Here is a 20,302-nt window from a genome sequence, read left to right as displayed (position 1 = left end):
GAAATTTCATCCCCAAGCACTGCTGTGACATGTAGTGAAAACATGGCTCTGGTGAGCTTCTCTCTGTCTAAGTGCTAGTGCACTTGGTTCACAAACATCAGTTAAATGCCTCAGAGGCCTAATGAAATAAATAGAAGAGCTAGATGGCAGGAAGTGGGATGCACAAAAGCTACTTTTTGGCATCATCAAGGCAATGCAAAGAAGAGAACTGCACATGAAATACTCATTTGGTTTTAAGCTCCAGCCCTGTGTGGAGTAGCACATCAAAACTGAAGCCCTTCCCTGGGTTTAGATGTCACTGTCTCAGTGATATCTCAAGGAGAAGGTGGAGTGCCCAGCACCTACATTACAGACTAAATGTTTGAAGTACTTGCTTAGAAAGTGGGAATCTGTTCTTGTCTTGCACTGCCTAGGGGAGTTTCCAAGCCACACTGGAACTGTGTGGGTGCAGTGAAGACTGAAGAATCCCATTTGGGTAGTAGGAGTATGAATCTGAAACTCATTTGAAAAGGCAGAGTGATATATATATATGTGTGTGTGTACATATGTATAATGCCCCATCTGTGTGAGTTTTATTTTGTGTTTGTTTTTGTCTTTATTTTGATGTTTAGCAGCCTGACTGAGGTGGTTTGTGCTAGCAAGATGAATGTTCTCAGAGAACTCAGCCAGTTTGGGTCTTTTGAGGAGGTGTGCTCTCTTTGTAAATTTTGAATGGCCTGAAGTTGAGACTGGCCCCAAGACATTGAGTAGTACATTTGGGTGTGGGGGTACTTGTACTGATCTGAGATCTGAATTCTTGGAGCAGTAGAAGTGACTGCATGGCTTGTGGGATGTTTCAGCTGCCGATTTCTCTTTTCAGGCTGAGTTGCACCATTAATGACTGAATGGACTCTGCTGGGAAGGCTTGTCCTCACACCATGACAGCTGATGAGTCAGAAGCTGGAGAGTTAGCTCTGGAGCCTCTCCTGACTTGCAAGCTATGTCTGTGTGAATATTCCCTGGATAAGATGACCACTCTTCAGGAATGCAGCTGCATCTTTTGTACAGCGGTAAGATCTGTCAGTGCCTTTTCACTACAGGAGCAGATAATGGGAGATGGACAGAGCTTGAGATGGCATTGCTTGTCTTGTACAAGAAGCATGTGCTACCCATGCTGACACAAGATGCTTTTCTAAAGAGCTTTTGGGTTAGTTAAAAGATTTCTCTTGTCATTTTGCTTTTGATAATTTGTAACTAACGTGTTCCTAGAGCAAGTACTAGAAAAACCCAGTAATAAAAGGGAAAAATATGAAGTTTAAGAGTGTTGGAGAGCATACACAGTCTGCATGCAATCTCAGTGTTTACTTTCTTCTGAAGCAAAACCTTGAAACATCATAGGATAGCTGTGAGCTTTTGTTTCCCTGCTATACTTTTCTGAGTTCTCAGAGACCTTTTAAGATCTTCTGTGTAACTTCTAAGGGCAATCAAAAAACCTAAACAAAAATGGCCTCTGCAGCCTTTGCCTCCGTGCTGCAGAGATGTTGCCCAGGTCATGCATTGCCTATAGTAGTCAGTAAGGACTTTTTGGCCTGCAAATTCAGATCAAATAAAGCTGGTGGAAATGATAGAGGGAGAGGTTGAATGAGCTGATAAAAGCCCTACAGATAGTAGTACTCTTCTGGTCTCTTTGTCAGCATGGGAAAATAGACCTAGTTTCTGTGGTGATAGAGACTTTGATGTACCTCACTAACAGTAACTAATGTACCTGACCTGAAAACAGGTCAGAAGTCACCGGAGGATGTTGGTGTGGTGTTTCTTTGTTGTTTGGTTTTCATTTGTTTGCTTGTTTTCTGTTTTTTGTGATTTTTTTTTTTCTTTTTTGGAGGGGGGCTGGGGAGGTGGGGCGTTTAACTCTAGAATAAATGTACTTGGTTTTATTTTTAAAAACAAATTGTGGGTAAGCATCAAGCAAATATGTTTAAGTTTTACCCTTGATAGTTTGAATTAATGAAGAAATTTGTTATTTGTGAAGCCAGCTAGGGTGAGAATATCTTCACTTATGCTGAATTCAGGGTAGCTTAAAGAGGATGAGAATCTAGCTGTGTGTTTCAATAAACTAGGATAAGATTAATTAATATGTATTTCAATCTGAACTTCATCAAGTTTGTTTTTCATACTGACTTGCACGGAACATTTCTGTATTTTAGTTTGTAACAATAGTTTCAAGAACCACATACTTGAAAGGTCAGAGTGAAGATACTGCTTTAAATGCAAAAAAAAGAAAATTGGAGAAGTTGATACTTTGACAGTGGTCCCACCCCTATCCAAGAACTCAGTGTTTCTGATTTAGTATCATTAATGGTACATTAAGCTCAGTGTTAGCTGGGCAGAGTAACCCTTAGGGAAGGGTGGGCTGCTGAGAACTGTGCCAGGCAGAGCTGGACTCTGCTCTCCAGCAGGACACTGGCCAAAGGGAGAGGTCAGGGATGGCTGGAGATGTTGCTGTGCCCACATGTCGCCTGTTGGTGCTACAGCTGCCAGCACATCCATACACTCTTTCCCTGGCCACTGTGAGCTTGGTGCTCCAGAGCAGTGACAGTGGCATGGAGGGTGCAGCCACAGTTATTTGGCATCTGTGCAAACTTCAGTGACTTTGAACCAAGAGTCAGCCTTGAGTGAGCCCGAGTGCAGCTGGGGGAAGCCTTTAGACACGCTCTATTTATTTCATGGGGCATAATAGGTCTCAGTTGTGTTTATGCTCCAAGTCCAGCCTTTGTCTGACTGTTGTCTGTGTCCCAAAATCCTCCCAATGGATGTGTCTGGGCTGATGCATGCCCAGACATGCAGATCTTGCATCCTATGACAAAGAGGGCTCTGGAAGCTTTTAACCTGGCTACATGGCTTTCTGTCTTGAAGCCAGAGCAGTTTCTGGGAGGCCATATGAGTTGCACTTTTGGGCTGCCTCCAAAAAGCAGTGTCAGGAGCATCTTGACATGGAGTGCTGGGACTTGCATGGGGGATTGCTCAGGGCACAGCCTGCAGCAGCTGTACTGGTGTGCCATGCCATGCCCTAAATTTCCTCTCACCCATGCCAGAATATCTAGATACACTACACTTAAGAAAGCTTTTGGGGTCAGAGTATCCACTGTGAGCTATGGGGTTGAGCACCAATCAGTTTTTCAGTTTTTCAGCTAACAATGGTCTCAGCTTGCATAGCTTATTCTTCTGTCACTAGGGTAATTTTATAGATCCAGGAGTCATATTAAACTTGAAATGGAAAAGGGCTTGACATGGACATAATAGATTCTGCTTCAATAAGCTGAAACCATTGCTTTTGTTAATTTTTTGTTCTGTTACATGTGAAGTCTTTTTTTATTTTGCTTTTCTTCCTGACTGTAATGGTGATGCTGCAATGATGATTTGTGGCTGTGGAAATAATTGGAAGTTGTTGCTATTTAGATATTTGTGGGAGTGAGGTTATATTTCCTTTCCATTTGTAGCCTGTAAAACCAAGGCATTCAAACTACTTAGAATTGTGTACAGCTATTTTTTTTTCAGCTAAGAAACTCTTGCAATAAACAAAATACTCCACAAAAGCTGTGTTCTAGCCAAAGGAAGTAAACTGTGCTTTAGAATGTGTATGTTTGCATTTTGGTGGAGCGTTGCTAATAGGGCAGGAGTTTTTAAAATAACTGTAAACATTTTTACTCTCTCTGTTCTAGCAGAAAAAGCAGATGGCTTGCAGAACATACTTGCCATCTTACTTGGTAGCTCAGTCAGGTCCGAAGAGGCATCAGCCCTGTATTTTTCATGTGTTGCACTTGGCATAAAATTCCACTGCAGTGAGAGATAAAGCACACATTTACACATCCCAAGAATTTGGAAATGGCTGTAGTGTACCTAATTGCTTGGTTTCATTGTGTTCTGATTTATATTAGTTTTGAATGAAAGACTGATCTCTGAAGAGGGTTGGGAAGGGATGTGAGATAATATTTTATATGTGAAAATTTTAGAGGACTGACATTTGCATTATTCAGTTAATTTCCTGTATCTATAAAACCTTTGCAGAGTGCCATGCTGTGGTGCACACTTTTACTATAGATATTTAGCAATATATATACTGCTCAAGCTGCACAATTTTATGGTCCCTTTGTCACCTTTACTTGTCCCTTTCCCAAAAGTGGAGGGGGTTTCATTTGTTCCTGATACTGCTCATCTTGTTCCTTGTCTTTCCACTCATCATTGTATATTTGGGGGGATATTCTTCTTACCAGCAGTCCCTTAGGGACCTTTTGTTGCAATTTTTTCTTCCTTGGAAGCTACTCAGCTACTCAGGTTTTTGCCCCCGTGGTCGTCTTGGTGCTCACAGATGCATTTGAGATAATTATGCACTGTGTCTGTCCACACCACTATAGTGTTAAAAAATACAGTATTTTGATGCACTTTATTGCATCTGGGTCCAAAGCAAACAAATGTTAATTACTTCTTGACTGATCCACTTACAGAATAATACTTTGAATATTGGTGCTCATTAGACTGTCTGGAAACTGTTCATCTAGGAGATTCCTGCCTTTTCAAAACATGGCTGAAACTGGGAAGACAGGAGGGAGAGACAGTGAGTGGTGTGATCACGTGCATCTGACATCCCCCTTGCTAGGAATGGCCGAGTGCAGGACTGGCAGTGACACTGGAAGTACCAAGGGCCCTGTGAGAGACTCAGTGTGAGTCTGTAGCCTGTAAGCAGTTGTGGAGATGAGGTTTTAGCAGGTGGGATAAGACTGCCCTGGTGGCAGAGGTGATAGGAGGGAACCTGTGCAGTGCTGTTGCAGAAATGTGGTCTTAGGGGTCAGTAAAAAACCCAGCATTGGCTTCTCCCTGCACTGCAATTATTTCTGGTTTTGTCTTTCCTCTTTTCTTCCCCTCTTCATAAGCATTTCAGGGCTCCAATAAGCACCAGGTGAGCAATAAATGGGATTGCTGCAATTTATGTCTAGCAGCAGCTTATGTCTGTCTATCTTGTGTGTTGCTTACTGGCACAGGATTTGAGATGTTGAAGACAATGTATGACAAATTGTAAACAGAAAATGCTTTCAAGTATGTTATTCTGTGCTGTTGGCTCAGGTTTATGCAGAAATAGCATGATTCACCCCCTTTTTTGTTTTTTCCCAAGCAAATTCTTTGTTGAGTCTTGTACTTCTGAGAAGTGTGTGAGGCAACTGGGTTACAAAATGTGCAAAAAAATTACCATGATTGTTATTTTGGTGCAGACAATGCAGTACAAATTAGGTTAAACCTCATGCAGCCTTAGAAGAAGGAGAAGTCAGCATGCAAGCCCAGGTAGCTTCTGTGCTGTCTTGTGCTCCTACAAGTAGGAGGTGTTCCAAAGGCAGTTGGAGAGGAAGATTTTCTGCTGTAGCTGTTATGACAGCAAGGCTGGGGCTTGACATGGGCTCCAAAGGCTCCTTTGCTGCCATGGGCAGGTGGTGCCATGGGCAGCTGCCTGCCTGGGCCTGGGGGGCTTCAGCCTCGGAAAGAAGCTGCTGCCAGCTACTCCTACTAGAGGAGAAGGAGAAAGTCTTAGAAATAGGAGTTTCTCTGTTGGTACTTCATCAACAGGATGGTCTAAGGCTTCTCTGCTTTTCTTAATCTTTTCAAGGGCAGCTGTGCATTGTCCTGCCTCCTTTTGGTGGCTGAATAGTGACATTTCGCCCTTAGTGCTGTGAAGTTTCAGTTTGTGGAGTGGAGCACTGGAAAACTGTGAGGAGTCTTTGCAAAAAACATGAGCAGAAAAGTCTGAGAGCAGAGAAGACTGAGTAGATCAAGGACAAGGAGGATGCAATGGCAAAAAGAATGGGATTCCTGCTAGGTGAAACAACTGAATAATCCAGTGAAATAATAATTAGTAAAATTTATGAATAAGGGAATATTTGGATTTGCCATCATCTAGCCAACACTGGGTTTTAGTATCACTTCTGTTTATTTGTGCTCATTTTCAAGAAGGGGTTTATTCTCCTCTTTTTCTCCCCTTTCTGTGAGACACCTTCTCACAACTGCACCACTCACTACCTTCTCTTCCTAAATACACTTTTTGCTGCGATGCCCCACTTACTTTATATAAAGCTTACCTCAGGTTGTTTTCCGTTTGGAAGTGTTGACATTTGGGATTCTTTTTTTCCCCTGCTCGACATTTGAAATGTTTCAGAATAATTTTTTTTTTTCAAGTTTTAAAAAAGAGAATTCCTTCACCTGCTAATATTGGCACTGAGCACAGAGCTATAGTAATTTAGATGATTTAAGAACTTCTTGCATGCATTTCTGTGCAGAATAACACCAAGGCCTGAGTTGTGGTACCAAAAGAGTACAGATGTACCCATTGGCTTTTGATGGATACTACTATTGAGAAAGTGGGACTGCATGTTTCTGAAGTCAGTAGAGGTGGCAGCCTCTGGATGGTGGCCAAGAGAAGACAGGAGGAAGAGGGAACTAATGTTTTAATGACAGCATTGTATCAATGCAGTTGGTGTTATCTCCATTTAACCAATGAAGAAATCAATGTGAAGTAAGTTGTCAGTGCCTTGAAGTGCCACAGTAACTGAGCCAGTCTGTGACATAAGCCTCATGCTCATGTCTGTTTTGTAGCTGGTGGTAAGGCCAGGTTTGGTCTGACACGGATTTTTGGCAAGAGAAACTGTTATTTGAAGCCAGTTCATTTTGAGAAGGGGGTCCTGTTCTCTGGTCCTTTTCTGTTTGGTGGTACCACTTCATGGCAACAATTACCAGGAGCCTTTCCTGCTTTTTATGAGATGCTGCCAGGATTTGTTGGACCATGAATAAACTAGTTTCAGATTGTGTTTCTGAGCAGAATTGAACATCACTGGTAGATACTTTGAGACAAAGCTGAAGACAATATATTTCTCAGGTTTATTTGAAGGATCCCATAAAAAATAGGCTTGTGGACCAAGGGGAGGCAGTTATATTCTGGGTCATTGTCAGGTTTGCTTGGTGTTTTCACTTGGTTGTGACAAAATTGAATTAATGTCAGTGAATTTATTCCTTCCTTCATACTGAGCCATGAACTGACTGTATGTTCTCTGAAGCTACAGGAGAATTTTTTGCCTTTCTCTCAAGCATCTTTCTTGATAAGGCTTTTATGTGGCCTGATCTATCCATTTGATCTTCTATCCATTCATTTATTACTGTATCTGGTCCTTAGCAGTTAAAATAGAGATGGGGCAATATGCATATTTCATGGCAATTTTGTTTCTCACTTTAAACCATGCCTATCATAAGTTCATCTGTAGCAAATTAAGAAATTACTATTTTTGTCGTAGAGTTTTTAAAGACTTTAATTGGAAAAGCCTCCTTTTTTTACAAGTGAAGTGCAAATGCCTCCAAGCTAATTGTCATTACACTTTCTTCATCTAGTTTTAAGACCTGCTGAGAGATACTTGAAAGACTGCAGGAGTTTGAGTACCACACATTGAAAGTGACTGATCCATTTTGGAGATTGAACATGCAGAAGTGCAGATGTCATGGCAATGATGAACATATCATTAAACATTATATAGATCTGCCATAAACACTATGAGTACTGTCTAGGGGGGTAAATTTATCTCAGTACACAATTGGTTAGATACTGGGTAGATCAGGTGGTTAAATTCAGAGTTCTGATGGGAATTATCTCACCAAAATTAGTAGTACTAGATTGTGTTCACACTGAAGAACAGGTAACATTTCTAAAGTATAAGAAATAAATGAACATTATGTCTTGCTGAATAAAAAGTACATAATCGTGGTCCAGAACTAAAATAAAAACTAAATGGCTGTCTGTTCATCTGTTCTGAATCATGAGACACTCTGGAATGTCAACTGAAAAGTTAAGTATTCTCTCTATATACAGTATTTCCATGCCCTGCCCCCAGCCCTGGGGTTTGTAAAAAAGCCTAGGCTAGACAAAACCCCAACCCCAAACAAATACAGTTTTGAGGACAAATCTGGAAGAGAGATTTAGCATTGTAAATCATGCCTGTGGATTGTAAGTGGGAGACCTGAGGTTTGGTTTTTAGTTTTTTTTAATGTTTGTTTTTTTTTTGATCGTGTGCTTTTGTTGCTGTTTTTTTTTTTGTTTTTTTGGTTTTTTTTGACATGGAAATTGTCTTCAAGTTACATCTTAGGAGGAAAGACCTTCATGTTTGGCAAGATGCCTTCAATCATTTTGGGCATTTTCACATTTAATGTAGATCATGGCCTAGTACTGTCTGGGAAATACTGTAGATCTGTTCTTTACCTTTCCATCATTGAATTAAAGACAAATACTCTTACTTATCCTGTACCAACTGCTGCACAGTGACTGGCAGCAGTATTAGTAGTATTTGACAGGAAAATAAATCACTATTTTCAGTTTCTTTTTTCTTCTTATCCCTCCCTCCATGTTTCTTAATAAAGGTACCTGTTCAGTTTTGTCATATCACCTATGAGGTTTCTTTCATGCTTTTGTATCCAAAGTAATGAGGCTGCATTTTGGGAGCTGAAGAGCTGCAAGCAGGTTAGGGAGGAGCACGGTAATGGAATATATCTGGGTATGTGAAAAGCAGCATGTAGGAATGATTGAAATCCATCTTTTTTCTTTGATACATAAATTATCTAAAAGTGGATTTGAATAGAAACTTCAGATTTCACAGTGAAAGGGGTACAATGCCTTTGTCACATCATTACCTAGCAACATAACACTGAAGTTATACTTTGAACTCATTTTTATGTTAAAATGCAGAACTGTTATGATTCCTTTGCAGAGTAAATACATAACCAAACAGACACCTTTTTTGTTGTTCAGTATATTAAAAATACCCTCTGTACAATATACTTTGGGGAAAAGAGAAGTTGGAGTAGCATGTAGAAGCGTTGAAATGAAAAATCCGTGAATAGCCTGAATAGAATTTTATTTCTTGGCCTCAGAGCTGACCATAGGAAGCACTTTTGTTTATTACTGAAAAAGGAACCTTTTGTGTTACTAGTTTCTGCATTTCTTGATTAGGCTTTTGTATTTTTAAAGATGATGCTGTCACGTTTCAGTGTATTCTTTCAATAAACCCTTAGCTCTAGGAGGGGAATATGTGCTTGGGGCATTTGTAAGAATTTGCCTAAATCATAATCTTTCCTATGAGTCTTGCAAGATTAAAAAAAAAAAAAAGAAATTAATATATGTTGTATGATAATTTGATCCAGCTACTTTATAGACCTTAACTTACTAGGCACTCATGAGTATGAAGTAGGTGACTAGATGTTGATCTTATTTTATTAAATAGAGGAAGTTGGCAGCCTGAAAGACAAAACCAGTATAAGAAGAAACAAATCTTGCTCCAAAACTCCTAGCAAATTATTGGAAAAAAATGTCATTATACGTTATGAATCTCAGACAGGGAAAAAAAAATACTTGTCCTCTTTTGACTGAAGTTGTTATTAGTCCAACAGGAGCAAGATATGCATTATGTTTCCCAGAATACAGATATATACATGAGAGAGTTGCTTGGTGGGGAAAATGTGGGTAAACTGAATGTAACTGATTAGAGCATGCTTGCAGGTATGGGAATTAAAACTACTTGTGTTGGTGTCTGCTTTTTATTTGAGGGGTGAACATAATGGAATCAGACCTCTAGTGTGTGATCTGTAGTCAGCAGGATTCCAACATGTTCAGCAAGACCCTGGCCAAATTTTAGTTTGTTGTCTGAACCATTCTGCCTTGGCTACGTGACACATTCATGGAAACTTTATTGGCTCTGGCCATGGAAAGTAAGAGGATGGCATTAATATCACTCTAAGCCACACATTCTGTGTTGAGGCCACTCCAGCCACTGAATGCTTTCTGTGCTCAAAAGTCACCACACTGTGAGAAATTGGTGGGAGAGTGTAACCCAGGGTGTTGAGATTTCATGGTATCTTGGATGTCAAGATTGCCCTTTCAGGCAATGCTTTGTATCACAGAAGGCAGAGCATCTTGATTTTTCCTTCACTTTGAAGAGCAATTAAATAGCATATGTAGTGTATGCAATTTTCCTGAGATACTGCTGATTTTTGTAGACAGAATGCACAAAAAATCTTGCCATTTTATGTCTGTAATGATGTATTCTCTGAAGTGTGGGAGGACACACTGCTGAGAAGGTCAGTTGTGATTCATTATAGAGACATGAAAACATCTTTTCATCACGTTTTTGGCTTGCATCTTTTCAGATACTCTTAGTTGCCACTTCTCAAGTAAGCAGCTAAATTAGTAGCTGAGCTGTAAATAATGGTAAAATCCCTCTGAAAACAGTTTTGCTGCAAAGTTAGGGCATATTTTAAAATTTCAGTGATTTTTTCCAATGTTTCTTCTTTGGTGCTAAGAGGCTACAAGAAATTCACATCTTCATCCATGTACATACTTTGGTAAAAAGCTTAATCCTTCAGTGGTAAATATGAAATGCTTCCTTCAAGTTTCCCAGCAACTTTAAGCCCTTTTTGTGTTGCACCCAAAGCACTGTATCCAAGCACAGAAAGTCAAGACAAAAGATTTTATATCTATAAAAAGGATTTAACAGGGAGATTTTCTGGGAAATACTTGAAGATTCATGGCAGTGCACAGCCCAATTACAAAATCTCTCCAAGCTGAAAACACAGCAGCCTCTAAAAGAACCACAGAGGGCTTGGTTCCCCACCTCTGCCCACCTACAACCAAGCAGTGGTTAGAAGAGAAGGACCCAGATCCATTAGCAATCCTCAGAAACCTCTCTTCTCCTGGCTTGGTTGCCCTAATGACTTAGATACTGGATATGGAAACTGATTGCAAAATCAGTAGTGTGGATTGAAGCTCCTTAAGAGCTTCATGCCCATCCTTGTACAGAAGTGGAATTGTCAGTGCTCCCAGCTCCTGTCCTGAGAGTCTAAATTAAGAACAAGCCTCTGGGCTGCTGCTGGGCCTGCAGTAACTTCTCAGGCTTTGTCCTCCCTCTGTAACCACCTGACCTGAGCTGCCCCCAGAATACAAATCCACTGTACCATGCTGTCAAAACAAATTACTAAAGAACAGGCGGCACCACAGAGGAGACAGAGCCCAGGATCTTAGCAAAAGTAAAAGGTTGCTCTCTCATGCTTGCTGAGGAATTAAGGCAACCTAAATGCTTTGGTGGGAGGGAAACATTTGCCCTTCACCAAATGCTGCCCTGAGACTTGATCCAGAAAGTAATCAGGTCTCCCATGAGGAGATGGAGTGAGATGTAAGGAGGCTCTGCCCGTGTATCCAAGAAGTGCACTCAACACACTGCAGCGTGTGCAGGCATTGGGGAAGGGACTCTGAGGACAGAATTTCCTGTTTACATTATTTATGGAGGGGGCTGGGTACAGGTACAAACCAGGGGGGACATCTGCACAGGGAGTGAGCACTTGCTGCCCTGTTTCTCCTGTGGTATGTGCTGAAGCTTGTGGGCAGTTCTCAGGGCTTAATGAATATGGATCTGCAGGACGAGGTCACCCACTGCCTCCATCTGCACCACTGATGACACTGGCAGCCACCCTGGGCTCTGGGCATGCTTTCTTTGGGCTTTCCCTGTGTCACCTGCTGCCACTGCCCAGAGCATGGTGGCAGATGTGGGCAGGGCCCTGGCAGCTCCAGTGTCACCAGAGTCCATTCCCAGGCACTACAGTGGTTCTGTTCATTGCTCCGTGCTCTGTGATGGAGCTGCCGTGCTGGGGGGGATTTGATCCCATGGGTAAACTGACTTTGTACAAGCACTGTGCCCAGGTGCCTTTGGGAGGAGTGGGAGAGAAGATGGGACAGGGCACTGAGGCTGCTGTTGGAATAGTGAAAGAATAACTCCTGATTAAATCTGGGCTGCTAATCCCCAAGGAGCTAATGCCGCCCTCAGTGACTGACACGATTTCTTTCTTGCTTTTCACCTATGAGTATCTCCCTTGCCTCCCACATACTGCTTGCACCATCAATTCCTTACAGCCTGCTCTGCTGCTTTCTTATAGGGGTGCATGCTGGATCTGGATACTTTAGTGCTTAATGAGATACATATTTAAAGCTTACCAGATAGGTTATATCCCAGTGTTCTTCTAAGAGAATACACTTCAAATATTTACAAATCAATAGTAAGTTAATTTAAAATGCCACTAAGTTAAGATGATTCTGCTTGCTTGAGGTAGTATCTCTGTATAACTCATCAGAATTAAGCAAAATGTGGATGTGGACATTTCAGTAGAGACAGACAGAATAATAAGGAAATCTCTTTTCCATTTGTAAAGATCCTAATTATCCTGATGGTTAAGAGGGAGTCAGTTTTCCAGTAAAAAATAAAAAGGAGGAGATTTCTTTAATCAGACCTCACTATGCAAGGCCTTCTCAGAATAGTCCAGACTAACACAGAGTTGAATGTTAAATGCCTATAAATAATAAAACAATGTTTTTTGAAGACTCTAAGGCCGCCATACTCAGAAGGGCTGTGATTTCCCCATCACTCACCTATTAGCTTTTGAACTCAGTGCCTCTTCTAAAAGTTGGCTGAGAGACAGAGTCTCTAAACCATATTTCACTTTGACATATTTCTTGAGAGTTGATGGGGCAATAAGGAAAGAAGTCAGCAGTACTGGGAAGGAGGTTTGTAATGTGAGCATGAAATATTGGTAGGGAAAAAACTACATTAGTCCTGCTTTTCATAACATATGTTTATTTTCATTTACAGTAAACTGTGCAAGCTGATACCAAAATCTGTCAGAAGTCCATGCTTTGTTGTTCTGTTAATGGTGACTTGCAATTTATTATATGCTTTGCCATTATTTTGAGGAGACTTTGTAGTTTTGTTTTGTTTAGAAGTGACTTTATTTACTTATCTGTGCAGTTTGGAGGAACAATTCAATCACTGTTCTTTGGTCTGTTGCATGAGTCTTATGCCATGATTTTACTGAAAACTATAATATGTGTTATAAAGACTAGTTGAATATATTTGAAACTGGCATGCCAAATAAAATGTGGGGAGAATAGAGGGCTTTTTGAGCTCGAAGGGGAAACCTGCTGTTTTTGGGATGGAACAATTTGGAAACATTCATAAAGTGACCTCCATGCTGAAAATAGACTTTAGATAGGGTAGAGGCTGATGATAAATTGTTATAAATTATGGAAATTATTTGTTTAGTGGTGATGGGGAAGGGAGTTGAGGGAGAGGAAGAACTGGTAGCTGCACATCTTCTAGGACAGATTTTAACCTAGGACAGATTATAAAGGGGTGTTAAACCCCTTTCCCATTTTGTGCAGCTGAGAAGAGTAGTGCCTTTTTTGTAAATGAGTTCTTCTACAATGGAGACTTCTGACTGAGAGTCTGAATTAAGAATATAGGAGGAAAAACAAAGGCATGAAGCCTGTTTAATTAGGATAAAAGATCCTCACCCATGCCAAATCCTCCCATCCCAGTTTAGCAGAGCAGGGGTGTTGTTAGGGCTGAAAGGTCTGACTTGCTGACTTAGGTAAACGTAGTGCCTGGCAGATGAAGTCATGCATAATTAATTGCTCTTTGTTGCATTCTTTCCAATGTAATGACTTGTAGCATTCACACTTATAATAATTGATGTTTGCTGTGTGCTGGAGCTTCAGGACAGCCAATTAAGGCGGTGAAGGTGGGAACTGCACACCATCTCTGACATCTGGTTGTTACCAACATGTGGGCTATAACTTTTTTTTTTTTTCCCCCCATTTCTTTGCTTGTTTCTAGTGTCTGAAACAGTACATGGAGCTGGCAATTCAAGAAGGTTGTGGTTCCCCCATCACATGTCCAGACATGGTATGCTTGAATCATGGGACACTACAAGAAGCAGAGGTATCTGTACTTCTCATACTTCTTTCTTCCTTTCTCTCTTTTAGTTTTTTTTTTTTAAACATATATCCTCTGAATTTATTTATTTGCATAATAATAAATATAAGCATACACTTTCTCTCCCTTTAATTACCTTTAATGAGCTATTGGCAAGAGGCCTGACTGACAAGAGGAGATAGAAACAAACAGATGTTTTTCAAGGGTTTTGCTCCTTTTTCCCTCCCTCTGTGCCTTGAGGGAGAAGTTCCCTTGGCATCTGGACAGCCTCTGCATTCCCCATGCAGGTGACTTCACCAGAATACCCTGTGTGCCAGAATTGCTGAGTCTCCATTAGGCTGTCAGTTCAGTCAGATTTCATTTGACTGCAAACACTAAAATTCTTGCATCTTTCTTAAGAGCAAGAACTCAGATTGATGGTGTGCAAGGCCAGAATTTCCTTGTGTGTGTTGATCTTGGGGTGCAGCAACCAATTTGCAGTCCAATATAATCATGCAGGGCTGTATAATTATATGGAAAGAAAGGTACCTGCACAACACCAGGTAAAAGTAGGTCTTAAGAGATATGGAAGGTATCTCTTGGGATACACCCAAGGGATGCTTGCTTGCCTGCTTTGTGAGGCAGGAATGTCCCTGCTGGGTCTGAGAATGCAATTAGCACCCAAAAAAAAGCCCAACAGGAAAATAAGATGGCTAAGGGATTTTGATTGGTTTTGTGCATTCTCTCAGCATTTGTTTGCAGGAATAAAATCAAGGAGAATTATATCTCCATCCCTGAACTGAAGAAGTTTTCCTTCTGGATTCTCTTGAGCCCTATGCATACAGATGCCATAATTTCTGCAGAAGTATATAATCCTATTCAGATGCCATAATTGAGTGTGATTTCCTATACCAAAAATTACTTTTTCTCTAGAAAAAAATCTAGACCTGCTCTCCAGCATACATTTGAAATACTGTGCTTCGTTGAATCGGGGCATGGGACTTTCAGCTATGTTTGTCATGGCATGCAGGCATATGTGGAGCCTTTTTTTTTTTTTTTTTGGCTGAATCCAGCTATTGTGAAAAGCAGCCAGCTGTTTCCCTTTCTCCTCTTTTTGCAAAGATACAGAGAGGGTGTAGCAGTGTCCTTCAACCCACTGCAGCAGATTGGAGGCATCTAGCCTTTATTGAAAATGTATTTTTAAAGGAAAATTACCAAATGACAAGAAGAATTTTGCTCTGTTCAACCAGGGTTATAATGCTATAGGGATTAGGAGAGATATATTCCCCCTTAGTAAAGGACACTCCAGGGGCATGTATTAATGGACCACTGGCCTAATCCTTGGGTGCTTTTTGGGCTGACAGCAGAATGACTAAGCAGCCCAAATGTGCATTAGTGTCCCATGGATGACTGAATGTTCTGACACTCCCTTTTGGTGATGTGCTTGAAACACAAGCCTTCTGCTTGAATAGCAAACAAATCCACAGCCTGGTTAAAATTACTGCTTATGTATTTTACCAAATACCTATTTATTTAAGGAAAAAAAACCCATCCAGAGAAAACAGTAATGACAGAAAGAATAGATTGGCTCCATTCACAGTCTAAAAAATAGTATGTAAACTGCAGATTTATATACAAGCAATCTCTATTTTTTTTCCTCTATAAATGAAGGCCTATAAATGTGGCCTTTTAAAGCTCTTTCTTAAAAAAGCAGAACCTTATCAAATGATACAGAATGTGCTTAAATAGGGCTATTGTTTGGCATGGAAGTACTGTTTAGATTTGCAGTTTATTCCTTACACACTCTCAAACTCCTGGTGTAGAAGTATAAGGCTTCTGACCTCTGGGGGGTCTGGATGTTTTGTCTCTGGCTTCTGGCAGGACAAGGTTCTTCACCAGGACCGTGGTATGAGGAATGACATGTTGCCTGTACTGTGGGGAAAAACAAAAATAAAAGGCCCTTTTTTTGGTTTTTTTGGTTTTTTTTTTTTTTTCTCTCTAAAATGGCATCACTGTTTTGAAAAGTCATGTTTTTCATGTCATGTTCTGTTCACACAGACCTGCTGTGACTGCTGTTCATCAGGTACTGTTACAGTTTGGAGAAAAAATAACAGTTCAAACTATGTCATGGACATGATGCTAAATTGGTTCCCATACTTTGGGCTAAATACATCTCATTATGTTAGCTCAAGCAGTTGTTTTATTTGCTTTTAAAATTCCTTTTGCCATAGCCTGCACAAGGGAGATGAAGGTGAATTTTGGCATAATTTGAAGTGAAGGAATGCCTCTTCATTGCCTTCATTCTATTTTGGATTGAGCTTTCTTCAATAAAGAAACTAAACAATTAATAACAAAGCTTATAAGCATATATAACACAATATAGCTATGAAAATTCCTATTCTTTCCCTCTAAAGGTCCTTATTTAAGGTGTGTAACATTTCTTCAGTGCTTTCCAGTGGCCTGTTTGTCTTCATTTAGACAAATCAGAATTAAGTCCTGTTTATTTTCTCAGTAAAATTCTGAAGAGTTCATCGAGTTTTGTACTAAATTACTAGAGCCTTTTCCAGGATCTTGCCTTGCTTCTGATTAATATTCTTCTTCTGTTGCTTTTGGGGGATAGAGGGAGGCAAAAACTCTGGTTAACAATTTAAACGCAGAATAGAATTTCTTCTTGTATGTCTCATGAAGAAATGAGCAAGTGTGAATAGTAAGAATGTGTTTCTCTAAAACAGTTGAATATTTCATCAGTGCTTGGGGAATAAGCTGTTTATTCATAGAGTATAGGAGATGGTGGGAATTAAGGCTTTACTTTCTGAGGTCCCTCTGGACCTCAGAAAAAAATGTTCCAGGTTTTTTGTTCTTAAAATACATAAAGTGAAAAGTAGTTTGAACTAGGCAATCGTACTTCTCAGTACTTTGAAAATACGTTTTCTGAAATCCCTCTGGCTTGGGTTTCTTTTTCCTTCAACAAAGTCAAGTTGAAACTGGTATACTTCCCAGTAGGATTTTTTGTTTTGACAAATAGTTCATTCAAACAGAAGGAACTGTTCCACTGAAGTGCTTGAAATCAAGTGCAATCCTAGGTCATATCTTGACCTAATACATCTAGGTAGCAGCTGCTTTTAGTATAGCTGTCTTTCAGCAGAAAGAAATGAGGGGTGGTGGTGCTAAGGCAATGGTTTTGGCTACAGACTCTCTTTCAAACAGCTGGTTACACAAAACAAGGAGAGTTCCAAAGCAGTCTTGTTAAACAAAATGTTTGCCCTTTCAAGCTCTAATGGTACAATAAACAAAGATTATTTGGATTCCTTCCTGGAAGCAGAAGGTAGAAGGAACATCTTATGTTAATGCAGTTGTCTTTAAACATGCAGACTTCTTCTGTCTAGAATATTTCTGTCTCTCTTGGGAACTTGCTCCATTGATATCCCTAATCTAAATAAGGGATAATTTATCATAGCTTGAAATGATTTTGCTTGGTGAGAATCCAGTCACCAGGGTAAGCTAGGATTCAGGGTCAGTCTTCACTGCACACAGGGATTCCTAATGCAGTACTCACTTGGATAATATCTAGGGCATTGTGCTTTGCTGTTCCTGATTTCTGTATTATTCTAAGGTTTATAACATTGATGCAGTGGTCCATGTACACATAATCTGATCTGGATTAAAGCTGTGCAGCAGTCAGTACAGGAGGTACTGATTTGGGCTGTCAAGTTTGTCAAGAATTCCCCCTTTGCGTGCTGTGCAGATTCTGCTCATTGTCCCCCTGCCTGTGTAAATCTGTGATCCACACCAGTGCTAACCTGACAGAGGTTGTCAGCACTCTGTAAAGTGATGCTGAAATAGGACAGTAACCCAGATCTTAGAATTCTTAACTGCATTATGTTCCATACATAGCCAAACACAAAATCCCGCTGGGACTCAGTTTAAAATACCAGTTTTATTTTTAATCTCGAAATTGGTTTACGTTTTGCTGCAGAGGAGATTGAAGTGATAAAATGAGAATGAATGTGAGGAAATGCTGCAGGCTGACCTATCTTTTTCAGGGTCAAAATAAAAATTTTGTTCTTTTTATTTACTTGTTTTGAAATAAAACCGAGGGAAGCAAGTGAGAGAGCCTTTATTTTGTTTTTATTTCTTGCTAAATAAGAGACGAGCTCTTTAATGGAGAATCTGAATAATTTAGTATTTCATTATGACTCTAGTGAGTGTGGTAGCTTGATGAAGAAAGTTGTGGGTGTAATTTCCAACAATATAGAGATTGAGCTCTCTTTCCCCTTTCAAAGGCAAACCAGAGCCCCTGTTGAAACTGTTTTACACTGCTTGCAAAACAAGACAGTGCCTCTGTGGGTGGGGCTTTGGCAGAGGTGGGCAATGCCACCCTTTGCAAACTTCTGCCAGTGCAGAATCTGCCCTTGCTGCCTGCTTGCTGCAGTGAGAAAGGGAGAAGCTTTTGTCCTGCTGAACTTCCCTCCCTTGGCATTATCAAGGTTTGATTCATATGGGTGTGAAAGGAAGTAAGATCTGTTCAATTTGCTTGATTGCCTCCTTGCATCTCCCTTGAAAGCCAGAGAATAGGTGGAGCAGTGATTTTCCCTTTCCACTGTGGTAGCCAGTGTTTAAAAACAGGGCAGTTGTTCTTCCTTGGGTCCTGGTTACTGCACTGCCTGGAAAAGTTTCCCGCTGTGTAGATGGAACCAAATTATTTTGAACCTTTTCAATTTCCTTTCTTTGCTCTTTTGTCTCATGTAGTTGCAGGGATCCTGATTATTGTGACACATTTCATGACATTATATTTTTGGATGCTTGACAAGGGTCCAGCTGGAGCCCTTTGTGGTAGTAAGCCTTCAAAATTTTGCTTTTGTCCATGGATATTTTTACTTCAGGTGAATGCTGCTGTTCTTAGCAATAGCTCTTGTGTGTTCTTCTGCTCTATAGCAAGTGTTTTAACTGCAAATATTGTTTACAGGGCATGGGAAATCAGAAAACTAATTGCAACTCCTAACAAAAAGCCTGATAAGTCTTCGATCAAGATGTTTACAGGAGAGGAGAGCTCTTGCCTGTATTTTTTTAATTAAAACCCCCAGTATTAAAAAAAAAAAAAGTTTGCCAAACTCTTGCATTTCTTCCTACATTGAATAATTTCATAGCCTAGAATAAGAAAAGGCTGTTTTCTGGTCTGCTCTTGGTCTTTCTATTTTGGCTCTTTGCCTTTGGCTGCGTTGCTGGTTTTCTGCCTCCCGATTTCCATGCCCTGAGCAGCCCAGAGACATGAGTGGTTGTGCAGGAGAGGAGGTGTTTGGGATGGACAGACACCCAGGTGGGGCTTGAGAAGTCCAGAAATGAACATTTAGACTGATGCCAAGTAGGAGGAGATAAACATCTAATCCCCTTATTGTACTTATGACTGTCCTTGATTAGGAAGGTGTAAATGGGATTACAAGTTCACCAAGGAAAGGATTTGCTGGGTTTTTTTTATGGGGACCTGAGAGTCATGTTTGCTTTTTTTTTTTTTTTTAATTAAGTATGCACATACAGCTTTCATATGGCTCTGAATTCAGGCAGCAGGAATTTGTGCATTGTTTTCCTCATGCCTAAAGACACTAAATCCATGAGAGGCTTTGGCTGGGCACCTCTCAGCCTGAGCTGTGTGTGGGTGCCATCAGGACCTGGTCTTTCCAAGCCTGTGGGAGTCACTGGCACGGGTGATGGGTTGCATGTGTCCAACTCCCAGAGCTGCACACAGGGAGGGGGGAAAGCTGAGTTACGAAGAGGATATGTAGGAAAAAGAGTGGAGCTGAGTGAAGCCAGTGGGGAAAACTGGCATGGTAAGCTCAAGTTTTCCCCAGGAGAATGGGAAGCTTTCAGCACTGCCTCTGCTTCCTATTGAAATCTGCATTAAGATGCATAACTCTGCTCCCACTGCAATCAAAAAGGCTGATTTTTAATACATGGGAAATTCTGGGCTCAATAGAATGGCTCTTGAAAAAACTGTTTGTTAGAAGTAAAAGCAAGTACAGAAGGACCCTGGCCAACTAAACAATTCACTCAAGTGGCTCTTACAGCATCGAGACTCACTGTTTTAATTTAGTTGTAATGAAGGAAAATTTGAAGTAGTTGCCAATGCTCACCCAGCTAGAGAAATGCAGATGACTCTTTTCATTTTCCAGACTATTTATATGTGAGGCTGCCCTGGGGAGGAGTGGGCAAAACTGAAATGATTGTGTCATTGCTGAAATTGCTAAACTTGACTCTTTTTACCTATTTGATACAGTTTCTTTATGTTTTCCAAGAGTGTTTCAGCTGACTTCTGATGAGCAGGTGAAGAGTTTCCCAGAAAAATCTCTGTGTCTTACAGTCATATTAATCTTAAATATTAATTAATTACAGCCATATGAATCTTTAGATTATTAAATCTTGATATAATTTGGATTCATTTTTTCATTTTTGTATTACTCTGGCTTAAGTTAAATAAATGATCCAAGCATCTGCTAAAAAATACAGTTGTG

General features: G+C 40.4%; 1 protein-coding gene across 1 annotated transcript in view; it reads left to right on the top strand.

Annotated features, from left to right (window-relative positions):
- The window catches only part of RNF144B (ring finger protein 144B), an 87,729-nt gene that overhangs the window by 57,820 nt on the left and 9,607 nt on the right, over positions 1 to 20,302 (top strand). The window contains exons 3-4 of the mRNA XM_079302213.1: positions 860 to 1,049; positions 13,719 to 13,823. Coding sequence (XP_079158339.1) covers positions 885 to 1,049; positions 13,719 to 13,823 — 270 coding nt within the window. The 5' untranslated portion in view covers positions 860 to 884. The remainder of the gene's footprint in view (positions 1 to 859; positions 1,050 to 13,718; positions 13,824 to 20,302) is intronic.

The sequence above is a fragment of the Erithacus rubecula genome (assembly GCF_903797595.1).
Source record: "Erithacus rubecula genome assembly, chromosome: 3".
NCBI classification, from domain to species: Eukaryota; Metazoa; Chordata; class Aves; order Passeriformes; family Muscicapidae; genus Erithacus; species Erithacus rubecula.
This window is presented reverse-complemented; position numbering and strand designations above follow the sequence as displayed.